The following is a 12382-nucleotide window of genomic DNA, read 5'->3' on the forward strand; positions in this document are numbered from 1 at the left end:
ACTTATATTCAGTTCCAGAAGGTGCCGCCCCTTTTCAACCCAGTGTCTTGAATGGTCAATTTAAACTTGATTTTGATTTTGATTATGAGGATATTTGTACTCTCATTAAAACTTCATCTAACTCTAAAGCAGCAGGGCCTGATGGTTTATCGAATTATACTTTAAAGCTGCACCCGGAATTATGGGCATCAATATTGTATAACATCTTTACTGCAGTCAATGTAGCCCAGGCTATCCCTGAAACTTGGACGCACTCCATCACTGTCCCGATATTCAAGAAGGGGGATCGGCAGGCACCTAGTAGCTATCGGCCAATCTCCCTTCTTGATGTACCAGGTAAAATCTTTGGTAGACTGCTATTGAAAAGATTCAATGCGTGGACCATGTCGGCACAAGTAAGAGACAGCTTCCAATCTGGCTTTGTCTCAGGTTTGGGTACTATCCCAAATATAATGTGCCTAAATTTAATCAAAATGCATTATGCTTTCAGAGGCCAGTCAGTGTACTTAGCGTTCATAGATTTTCGGGAGGCGTTTGACTCTATTGACCGGGCATTGCTCTACAAAAAATTAAGTAGATATAACTGCCCTAACTCCTTAATGAATATGTTGATGCTTTTGCATTCTACTACCACAATGCATGTACGCCTAACGCTTGAAGGCTTACTATCTGCCTCTATTGATACCTTGAGAGGCCTAAAGCAAGTGTGCCCATTGGCTGCAAGCTTATTCAATTTTTTCATCTATGACATGGGCGCAATTTTCAGCTCCATCTGTTGTGACCCTCCGAAAGTGGGTACCAATAATGTCAGCTATTTATTATATGCTGATGATCTGGTACTATTGTCATTAACACCATATGGCCTCCAGTTTATGATAAATAGATTAAATCAGTACACGATCTCTAACCATCTGGAAATAAATGCATCAAAATCTCAAGTATTAGTTTGCCATAATACAGGTAAACGAAAGACTAAGAAATATGCTTGGACAATACAGGGAAAGGAACTTTTGGTTGTTGATCATTATAAATATCTGGGTGTTATTATTTCCAATTCTGTTACACCGAAAATTGAAAATTGGGAAATAAATAACAAACTACAGACTCTGATCTCCCAGACAAGAATTCTTGTTGCAAAATATGGTAAATTTAGCTTCAAACATGCATTGTCTTTTTACCAAATGAAGGCTGTACCAATATTGTTGTATGGTGCTGAGTCAGGAAGCCCGCAAAATCAGCTGCACTGGGACAAATTAGAGGGTAAATACTGGAGGAAGGTACTGCAATTGCCTAACTGTACTGCTCTACCTGTGATACGCTTTGAGTTGGGGGTATTATCACTCTATTCCCGAATACTTTGGAAAATGTCAGCTTTCCCGAGGAAATGTTTGCTAAATCTTAATGTGTCAAATGTATTGGGCATAGTAGCACAGTACCTACTTGTCAACACCTCGGGATTTCCTCGTAAGTGGCGCACGCTTTTGTTTACCGAAATGGCCCTGGCTGCTGTAACTATTGAAATCCTACTCACTAATCCAGATTTAGCAAAGAAAAAGATCTTTGAATATGACTGGATTAAAAACTGTGCAGCTTGTAAGACCTACAAGGACTTTGATAGCGCAGTCTTTGGTTTGAAAAAATACAAGGTCCTGGCGGAATACTTCAATAAATGTCCATCTCCGCATATACGACGACAATATATGAGAGTCAGATTTAATTTGTGGCACACCCGTGATGTTTTACAGAGGCGAAAACAAATTGCCCCGCATGAGAATTTTTGTCGTTATTGCCTAAATGTACAACAGAATGAAACTCTTCAACACTTAGTTGTGGCGTGCCCTGGCCTGTATTCTCTGCGCATGAAACTGTTTCAAAATGTACTTGACTTCTTTTCTGAGCCGGATGAGGGAACACTTTGGAAATCTCTCTTTACAAGTCCTAGATTGGCTGTGAAGGTAGCTATTGTACATTTTTTAGAGACAACCGTCCCAGATGTTTCTTCTGTATAAATGTATAAAACATCTAAGAAAAGCTGAGAAGTGAGATGCATTTTAGAAAAAAAATTGTGTGTAAATGTATTATTTTATTGATTCTGAAACAATTGTTCAATATTTGAAAAGTTGTTTGTAACAGCTAAACAAATAAAAAATGAAAAAAAAGAAACATTTCTTCTTCATTTGCCCACTGGCAGGAGCTCGCTAGGTGCCGCAGCCTCGCACAAAACTGGTCTAAATACTCTTCTTCCAGTTGTTTTTCGGCGCTCATGACAAACCTGTCAAAGTCTACGTTTGCCATGGGAAGGAAATGGTCTCTGAGCGCTTGTTTTACTGCGTCATATGTGACTACTGGGATAGTGAGCGAGTCATATATCCTGTGGACCTCCATCCCTGCTGAGTATACCATGATGGCTCTCTTCGCCTCATCCTCTGTTTCCCCCGAGGCCCTGAAGAACATTTCTAATTATTTGACCCACAGGAGCCATTTCGGTCCTAATTTGGATGGTGGGCCTGTGGTGTCGAATTCGGACATGGGAGCCAAAGTACTGTGCATCCTGCGTGGGACCGGGGCCATGGCTCCCTCTTGTTCCCCCTCCTCACCCATTGTGATGAGTGGTACTCACAGGCGAAACGTAGTCCTTCGTGGGTGTCGAGGTGGTCTGACCAGGCGGGCCTATTTGCGACACAATATCTTTCTCCGACACGCCTCCTCGACTGGTTCACTTTACTTCAATGCCACAGTCCTGTGGGCGCACAGGCTGTGTAAGTTCCACAACTTGGTCACCAAACGATAGATGAAATGCAGCTGGCGCACGAGCACCCTCGCGGGCCGCAACCACTGTGATCTGCGTGTGGAACCAAATGACGGCCGGCCGTGCGCATGGATCCGTGCCGACACGGAGCGACGATTTTCCCTCCAACGCCGTCGGAGTGGAGAAATGCTCCGGAGTCGTCCTCGTTGCCAATGTTGTGTTTGCAGGGTAGTGCCAGGGACCCCAGCCGTCATTCACACGTGCGCTCACACACTCGCACAATGAGCCACGCCAGAGACGTGTGACTTGCTCGGGTCCCCGGCGGCAACTGCCAGCGGACCGTCTTTATTATTAATTGCGCATGCGCGAGCCTCGATCCCGCCCGCACATGCGTACATTGGCGTATTCACTATGCAACAGCTGGGGTCCTCTGTGCCTCTCCTCTACCATATAGAGAGCAGAAGTACAGACCACCCCCTACCAGTCTTTACATTGGTGGCAGCGGTGGGATGCTTATGGTTTTAAGAATCAGTGTATAACCGTACCAATTACAAAATATCTACACTTTATTAAATTAAGGTTTAGTTGTGTACCAAATAACTGCATTACAAGCAATGGAGTCCATTGCAAATGGTAAATTGACTAAGATGAGCTTAGAGGCTCTCCAGAGTGCTTGTGAAGCCAGGGAGTTAGACTTTGTGGATAAGTCTAGGGCTGAGCTGATAGCTGCCCTGGTGGACTACCAGACTGATGGTGAAACTCTTGATGAAGGGGGGAATGCAACCAATGAGGATTCTGCCTCTGGGGTTTCTGCTGAATCTGTTTCTGGGAATGCCACCATTCCTGATGCCTCTGTTCCAAACCCCAGCCCTGCTCTCCAGGGGGAAGCCCTGAAGATTGAACTTCTAAGATTGGAGCAACAACAGGAACAGTTAGCCTTTCAATACAAAAAGTTGGCAACAGAAGCTGAGTTGAAGAAAGAGGAGTTGGCACAGCAAGTAATACTCAAAGATAGGGACCAGGAGCACCAAAGAATCCAGCTAGAGAAAGCTAGAGTGGAGACTTCAGCAAAACCAGTTGAGAGTGGCAGATCCCCAGCCACCAAGTTTATGAAAGATTTGGTTGGTGCATTTATGGAGGGCTCTGATATCCTCCAATGGATTGAAGCGTTTGAAATGGCTTGTGCAATTCATGATGTTGATAAAAGAGATTGGGCTAAGTGTTTGTTAAGCAGAGTGCCTCAGACTGGGTATGACTGTATTCTGAAGCTGAGTGTGGAAGAAAGGGGTCGGTATGAGTGTATGAAGTCTGCTTTGATTGCCAAGTTTGGCAAGACACCTACCCAATACCTTAAAAGGTTCAGGGATTTTAAGAAAAGAGAGAATGTGTCTTGGGTTGACTGGGTGAGTGCTGCGCACATGAACATGATGGGGTGGATTGATGGTTACAAGGTGAAAACCTTTGATGAATTGTCCCACCTATTGTTTTTTGAGCATTTTTCTGAAGCCTGTTCACCGGAGCTGCGTCAGTATGTTGCTGACCAGAACATTTTGGATCCCTTTAAGCTGGCTAGGTTGGCTGACAAGTGGGTCTCCCACTGGGTGTCCCCTAAGGACTCCAGTGGGAAGGACAAGGACAAAGAAAAGGGGGCCTCTCAGAAAGGTGAGGAGTCCCAAAAGCAGTCACAGTCGAGTAAACCTAAACCGTCCTCTCCTAAAACCCAAAGATCTAGTGGGGATAAGTCATCTGTGGGTGGGAATAAGAGAAGTGGTCCGCCTTCTGCAAAGCAGGGTCCTCGTGGTTCCAGTACCGTACCTCGCATGCCCGGCACATGTTGGAATTGTGAGGCTCTGGATCACAGGAGGGGTGACCCCAAGTGTAAAGGTAAGGCACTTGGAGTCCAGGCTGCCAGCCTGACTTACCCCTACTCCGTACCCAAGGTGGAGGCCACTGTCTTCCCCTCCTCTACTGGAATCACATTTGGTGCTCCTGTAGAGATTTCCTTAGTGTCCCTTGGGGCCTGGGACCAGTACGCAGAAGTACTGGCGACTATTCCACAGAACACCTGTAGGTTTTTGAGACGTGTCCTCTTGAATGGCCAGCCTTCTACTGGTTTGAGAGATACTGGGGCAAGCATGACAGTGGTGGACAGGACCCTGCTCAAGCCAGAGGACTATGTAGGTGCTCCTCTGAGAACCACCAGGTTAGCTGGTGGGCCCCCCAAATTATTGCCTGTAGCCTTAGTCACACTCATAATTGGAGACAAGACAGCAAAGCTTCCTGTCCTGGTTCAGGACAATGTCCCTGCTAACATTCTGTTAGGTAATGATCTAGTAGAGTTGGGGTTGATCTCGGATGGTCTTCCCATGACTGCTGCTGCAGTCACTAGGTCACAGGTGACACAGGGTCTGGGTGTGAGTCAGGTACCCAAGCCAAAGGCGAGGCCTAAGGCAAGAAGAAGGAAGACCAAGAAGGCCACCTCTGTGGAGGGAGCTCCTTCTCTTCCTGCTGTTCCTACAGCACCCTTTGGGATCCATGCTCCGGACGGGCTGGGTCCAGTGGCAAACCCAAACTCAACTCCTGTGAGAGAAGAGCCAGAAGACTCTCCTGTGGGAGATGTTCTCACCCGGAGGATCATCCCGACCTTCAATGCTTGTTAGCTGAAGGGGGACCCTCCCGGGCAGACTTCTGTAAAGGACAGAGAGAGTGCCACTCTCTCGAGGGTCTGAGGAAACAGGCCCTGTCCCAGGCACAAGGAGAAGTGCCTAGGACATTCAAGATTTATTTGGAGGATGAGCTCCTTGTTAGTGAGCCCACTAGGCCTGAATCTGGTGCCCTTAAGAGGTTGGTGGTATTCCAGGTTTACAGGCCCTTCCTACTGCAGTTGGCGCATGAGCTGCCCTTAGCTGGTCATCTTGGTACCAAGAAGACTAAGCAGAGGCTCTCTGCCCATTTCTACTGGCCTCGGATGGAGTAGAAGTGGAGTCCCACTGCAGGACCTGCCCAACTTGTCAGTTGTCTGGCAAGACTGGAGGCAGTGTCATTGCCCCACTGCAGCCATTACCAGTGGTTGGCACACCATTTGAGAGGGTGGGCATCGACATTGTCGGTCCCCTTGACCCTCCCACTTCAGGTGGACATCGGTTCATCCTGGTCTTGGTAGATCATGCCACCAGGTACCCTGAGGCTATACCCCTTTGGACTGTAACTGCCAAGGTGGTTGCCAGGGCTCTCCTGGGCATTTTCACCCGTGTTGGATTCCCTAAGGAGGTTGTCTCTGACAGAGGATCCAACTTCATGTCTAGTTACATGAAAACCATGTGGAAAGAGTGCGGAGTAACCTACAAGTTCTCCACCTCTTACCACCTCCAGACCAATGGTCTGGTTGAGAGATTTAATAAAACTGTCAAGGGCATGCTAGGTGCTTTGGAAGAGCCCCTAAGGAGGAAATGGGATCTCCTCCTGCCATGCCTGCTGCTCGTTTACAGAGAGGTACCTCAAAAGGGTGTTGGTTTCAGTCCCTTTGAGTTACTCTTTGGACATCCCGTGAGGGGGCCCCTTGCCTTGATCAGAGAAGGTTTGGAAACCACCCCTCCAGGTCCCGCCAAGCAAGTGGGGGACTATGTGTTAGGCCTCAGACGGAGGATGACACAGATGATGGGTCAGGCAACAGCGAATCTCAAGGCCAGCCAGGAATTGAATAAGTACTGGCATGACCTTAAAGCCTTGCAAGTGGATTGGACTCCGGGACAGGAAATCCTTGTGATGGAGCCTACCAAGCCTAGAGCTTTGGCAGACAAGTGGACTGGACCCTTCAGGATAATCTCCAAGATTGGCTAAATCAATTATCTGGTTGACCTGGGAACCCCTGGGGTAGCCCCTCAGGTATTCCATGTCAACAGACTTAAGCCTTTCCACAAGCGAGCAGAAGTCTCATGTCTCTTGCTAGCTTCAGAGCAAGAAGAGGATGAGAGTGAGCCCCTTCCTGATTTGCTGCATAGCAACCCTCAGGATGGCTCAGTTGAGGGAGTGCATCTCTCTCCAGATTTGATGACAGAGCAGCAGAGGGCCTGCAGGGCTTTGCTCCAACAGTATGCCTCTCTGTTTTCACCGACGCCAGGCCTTACACCGTGGTGTAGGCACGAGACTGACACTGGTGACAGTGTACCTGTCAAAAGCAGGTGCTACCATATGTCAGATACTGTTAAGAACCACATCCAAGCTGAGGTTGCCAAGATGTTGGATCTGGGTGTTATTGAACCATCAACCACTCCCTGGTCCAGTCCCGTGGTCCTTGTCCCAAAGGCAAGTTCCCAAGCCGGTACCAAGGATTGGAGGTTCTGTGTGGACTACAGAGGAGTCAATGCCGTCACCAAAACTGACGCGCACCCTTTGCTCTGGGCTGATGAGCTCGTGGACACCATAGGTGCTGCCAAATTTGTGAGCACCTTTGACCTTACCTCAGGCTATTGGCAAATAGCTCTGATGGACCAGGCCAAGGAAAAGACGGCGTTCTCAACACCAGAGGGACTCTACTGGTTTAGGGTCATGCCTTTTGGGTTGAAGAATGCCCCTGCCACCTTCCAGAGGTTGATCAATCATGCGCTCAGTGGGCTGAAGGCCTTCTGCGTGGCCTACCTAGACATTGCCGTCTACAGTTCCACCTGGGAAGAGCATTTGACACACCTGGATAAGGCGTTGCAGGCGTTGAAAAGGGCTAACCTCACTATCAAGGCCACCAAGTGCCAGATAGCTCAGGGGAAAGTTACCTATCTTGGTCATGAGGTAGGAGGGGGTCAAATCCAACCTCTCCCCAGTAAGGTACAGGATGTACAGGATTGGGAGACTCCCACTACTCAAACCCAGCTGAGAGCCTTTGTGGGTCTCACGGGGTATTATCGCAATTTCATGGCAGACTATGGAACCATAGCTGCAGGCCTGACAGCTCTGACTTCGCCCAAACAACCGAGGAAGGTTAATTGGACCGAGGACTGTCAGAGGGCCTTTGATGGCTTGAAAGAAAGTCTGTGTAGGGCACCTGTGTTGTGTGCGCCTGACTACAGCCGACCTTTTATCGACCAGACGGATGCCTGCGACACCGGAATTGGAGCTGTCTTGTCCCAGTTAGATGACAAAGGGAGAGAACATCCTATCATATTCATCAGTAGACAACTCAAGGGTAGAGAGCTTAGGTGGGCTACTGTTGAAAAGGAATGTTTTAGTATAGTTTGGACCCTTAGGCGTTTTAGGCCCTACCTTACGTGGTCTACCTTCAAGGTCCAAACAGATCATAAGCCCCTGAAGTGGCTTATGCAGATGAAGGGTGAGAACCCGAAACTGCTCAGGTGGTCCATTAGCTTGCAAGGGCTAGACTTCACCATAGAGCACAGACCAGGGAAGAGTCACGATAATGCAGATGGCCTTTCCAGAAGGTATGTTGACCGTCTGGATGAGGGTGTCTATCCCGTGGGAGATTAGGCACCCTCCACCTCAGTCTGGGGGGGGGGGGCGACTGTGATGCTGGAAATGCATCAGAGGGACAGGGCCTCTGAATCCTTGTCCTTTTATCGTGTGTTCTGTGTGTGTTTTCCGCGCAGGAGTCCATGTGGGACTCCTGGCAGTGCAGCTCTCTTTTGGTTTGGTGTATAGACCCATGGGATACCCTTATGGCACCCATGGGTGGGGGTACAACCCTGTGCCCCTAATGTATGTTTTTGGGCATCTGTGGGTGGCCCACAGAGCAGGGTATGGGCTGGTGGCAGCTCCATGCTGAATTTGACAGGTGCTCTGGGTGTCCTCCATTTTGGGACACCCAACCCTTGCCATTGGAATCAGTTGATTCCTGATAGGAAACAAGATGGCCCCTGTGGCCTCTTGCTTTCTATTGCCTGTTACCTTGTTTTCCCAAAGTCCTGGGAAGTCCTGACTCTGTCCCTTCCCCCTGACTGGCTGTGGGGTGGAAGTTCCATATATAGTGTTGTTGTGAAGGCCTGGCCAGACTAGCTGGAGCCTTCCCAGTGACTGTATGTTGTGGGTACCCCCTGTGGGTGGGACCTGGGTGAATGGAGTGTGTGACCAATATGCACTTCTTGTTGTGGTTGTCTGGTTTCTGGCATGAGAGACAAAGACTGACGCAGCCCTGCCCGAAACTGGCCTGAATGCAGTGTGTAGTGTTGAATGGCTGGGTACTTGTCCCAATCCACATTCCTTGTTGTGAGTGTCTGCGAGGGAGGTGGATGACCTGAATGCACTGTATGCCTGATTGGCTGACTGACTGCATGAATGCCCTTCTGTGTGATTGGCTGCTGAGTGTGACCCAGCAGTGTGGATGAGAGACAGAATAGTATATCTGGGGACCTCTCACCACTGGAAATTGTTCAGAAGCTGAGTCTTCACTTGAAGAGTAACTGGAACTGCTGACCCTCGATGCCCAGCTGGAAGAAGACTTGCTGTTGCATTTGCTTCTACCCGATCCGAAGGCTGCCGTGTTCGTCGAGAACTGACCCGAGAGAGGACCTGGTAAGGCGCCCTCTTCCCGTGCTCCGAGGGATCATCGAGCATAGCTACACTATCGCCGAAGCTCCCTGGACGCCAAAGCCTTGAAAGGCTGCCGACCGGAGAAGGGGACAGCCGAGGAGATCGAAGTGAAGCACCCGGACATCGCCGCTGCCGAAGTCCATTGCCGTCGACCAGGGTTTGTAGGTTTGTGTAACCGCTGGAGGTCCGTCGAAGCCGTGTCGTCCAAGAAGAGGGAACCGCTTGACGCCGTGCCGCCGACGACTGGAGCTGCCCGCTCCTTTGCCTAAGAACATTTGAATCGAAGGACTCCCTCGTCCACACCGTCGACCGCTTTGTCCTACCGGAGAAAGTCGAGGACGACCAACGCGCCGAGGAGAATCCGCCGGTGGGTTATGCCGCAACCCAAAGACCACAAAGACTCGAACGACTCAACGCCCTTGCCGGGCCACAGTTCTTCCAACTCTTCGCGGTCCAGAACTAGTGTCACCGAGGTGCCCCGCACGCCTCTTCCTTGCAGAACGGCAACGCTCCGTCGTCGACGAGCACCGCTCGGATCGAAGCTGCCGCCTCATCGACGCCGTTCTACCCTGTTCACTGTCGGACGTTCGACGACCCGTGACTCCTGCTTTTAAGGGAGGGTACTCAAGAAGGATCTGTCGACGCCTCTTCGACGAACTCGACTCCACCAGGGTAAAAACATTATAGGAGAGAATAAGACTATTGAACAATATATGGACTGGGCTTGTGTTATATATCTTTATTTTGCAGGTTGCCCAGGTAGGGGGATCTCCACACAGAACTGTGCCTAGTGGTAGGGGCCAGTATTCTGCCTATTGTTCCAACCATCTGCTTTCCCTCCTCTCTCTATTGCTTGTTTCCTTCTTATTCATCTGTGTGACATGTCTACCTTATAGTTAATGCACTTTAATGAGATCTAATATTAGTAGCACCACTTTAGAATTGTAGATATTTACCATTGTTGATTTTCCTGAGCACAAAGTGCGTTATTGTGATAAGTGTACATAACCTTGAATATTAATTATATAAAGACTGTGTTTTCAGTAGTACAGTGTGTGGACATTTCTTTGTGGGGGATTGGGGACTACACTGTACTTAAGAACCAGCCTGCATCACCTCCTGAGAAGCTAGGCCTTGATTGCTCGGCCACCTATCAGTAATAGAGAATCTTGGCTGGGGTCCTCTGTGCCTCTCCTCTACCATATAGAGGTCAGAAGTACAGACCACCCCCTACCAGTCTTTACAGATAGCTGACTTCATATTTTTGTTTTCTTTGTCAACAGTTGATGGCATCTTTTGAACTTCAACTTTTCTGTTTCCATTATTTTTTTTCCGCTGATCACCAGCGCCTTCGTTGTTCGTGTCAAATCGATTCTCTGTTTGTAGACAGACTGAGATTATTTTCCGGCCTCTCCTTCTGATTTGATGTATTGATGTTATCGGGCCTTACATTTTATTTCTGTTAAAAGATACCATATCTTTGGCTTGAATTATCTTTATGTTAACTTGGCCTGCCTTAGCTGGAACATGATCGTTTGATGTCATTTTTAGCAACTTTTGATTTTTTTCTTTCATAATGCATCCGTTTTTTTTTCTAACTCGCAGTGTTTCCGTATCCTCCAAAGTTATTTTCTTTTGTTGACCCAAAAGTGGGTCCTCTTGTTTTGCGTGACTCAAAGCTGATGTCGTCCGCTCACTTGGCTCTAATTTATCTGGTTGATTCGAAAGGTTATTCTTAGGTCACTCTTTTGAGTGTCTTTCACAATTTTTGGAGGTTCTGTTTGTGTTTTTTCTACTTCCGTTGTTTGAGTGGCGTTTGTATTTGTGTTTATCTTTGTCAGGTCTGCCTCATGATTGTTTTCTTTTCGTGTTGATGTATTTTGACCTTGATCTCTAGAAGTGGGCTTTTTTGCTTCCATCACCTTTATGTACCCTTCCAGAGAGGTTAGTTTGGTATTCATCAGGGCCGTAATTGTAGTGTGGTCTTTTAAAGTGCCACTAAGTGCTTCATACAGCTTGCTGAATGGGGCCAATGCTATTGTTACTAGTCACATGATTGAAAACAGATCTATTTTCTTATTTGGGGTTTCTTTCCCAACGTATCAGGGAATTTCACTCAAACGTCTATTTCGGGGTGGGGTTGTAATCTCATTATTTGATGTTTGTGTTGAAGCTGAATTGGACTTGTTCGTTGAAGGCCGCACATTGTCACCTGTTTTGTCTTTATTCTGGATTTGTGGGTGATTTACGATCTCTTGTCCTATTTTTTCAAGGGGCTGTGATTTTTCAATCGTTCGTTGCGGTCAAGTTCCTTTGTTTCTTCATGTTCAGCTCTTGGCATTGGGAGTTCTACTATTAACATGTTCAGCTCCTTATTATTTGTCTTAGTTTGTGACGTTGGTTTTGTCACTTTCCTCTCTTTTTCTTGTGCTTTTCTTGTCATTGAAGTGCATTGTTGTGACTCCTTTATAGCGGTAAAGACCTTTGGTAGCGAATCCGGATCCTCATCGGGTGCTTTCCAAAGTGCCAACGTATTGGCGTTGATGTTTTTTCCTTAACCCCTGTGGGGTCGCAATTCTGCTTCTGTTCTATTTTCTCTTCCACGCTTTCTGAAATCTCTGCATCCGAAAGTTCATTTAGGGAGATTAGTTCTCTTGTCCCCTGTTTGCTAAAGTAATTCACCAACGAGTTGATTGAGGGGAGTCTTAGAGAGTTTATTTTCCTGTATGTGCGAGGTGGATTCAAAGGTTTTTGCACTTTTTTGTTTTGTCTATGTTGTCCTTTTTTCTCCTGCGAGAAGGTCTTCACAGCTTGTCTCAACCCTTTTTTCCCCAGACTTCTCGGTTTTCTGTCGGGTTGCAGAGAGGATGTGACCCTGTTTTGTGAAGTTCTCATTCTTTAGAGTATACCTTGTTTTTTTGGTGTTCTTTATGGAGTCTGCCTCGCACTGGTTTCCTTCGAGGGGTACTTCGGCAGTCTCGTTCAGACTGTCATTTGTTGAAGCAGATAATTTAGCCTCTTTATCTGCCATTAGCGAGGTGTCCGTTTCAGTCGCTATCGGCAGGATATCGGGTTGGATATCGTTAGGAGTTATCA

The 12382-nt window shown here is 47.7% G+C and overlaps 1 protein-coding gene across 1 annotated transcript in view; it reads left to right on the plus strand.

Moving 5' to 3' along the window:
- The window catches only part of LOC138520559 (uncharacterized), a 297694-nt gene that overhangs the window by 207485 nt on the left and 77827 nt on the right, over positions 1 to 12382 (plus strand). The window contains exon 13 of the mRNA XM_069632900.1: positions 1540 to 1629. Coding sequence (XP_069489001.1) covers positions 1540 to 1629 — 90 coding nt within the window. The remainder of the gene's footprint in view (positions 1 to 1539; positions 1630 to 12382) is intronic.

The sequence above is a fragment of the Ambystoma mexicanum genome, chromosome 13 (genome assembly GCF_040938575.1).
Source record: "Ambystoma mexicanum isolate Mex_15411 chromosome 13, UKY_AmexF1_1, whole genome shotgun sequence".
In the NCBI taxonomy this organism is placed as follows: domain Eukaryota; kingdom Metazoa; phylum Chordata; class Amphibia; order Caudata; family Ambystomatidae; genus Ambystoma; species Ambystoma mexicanum.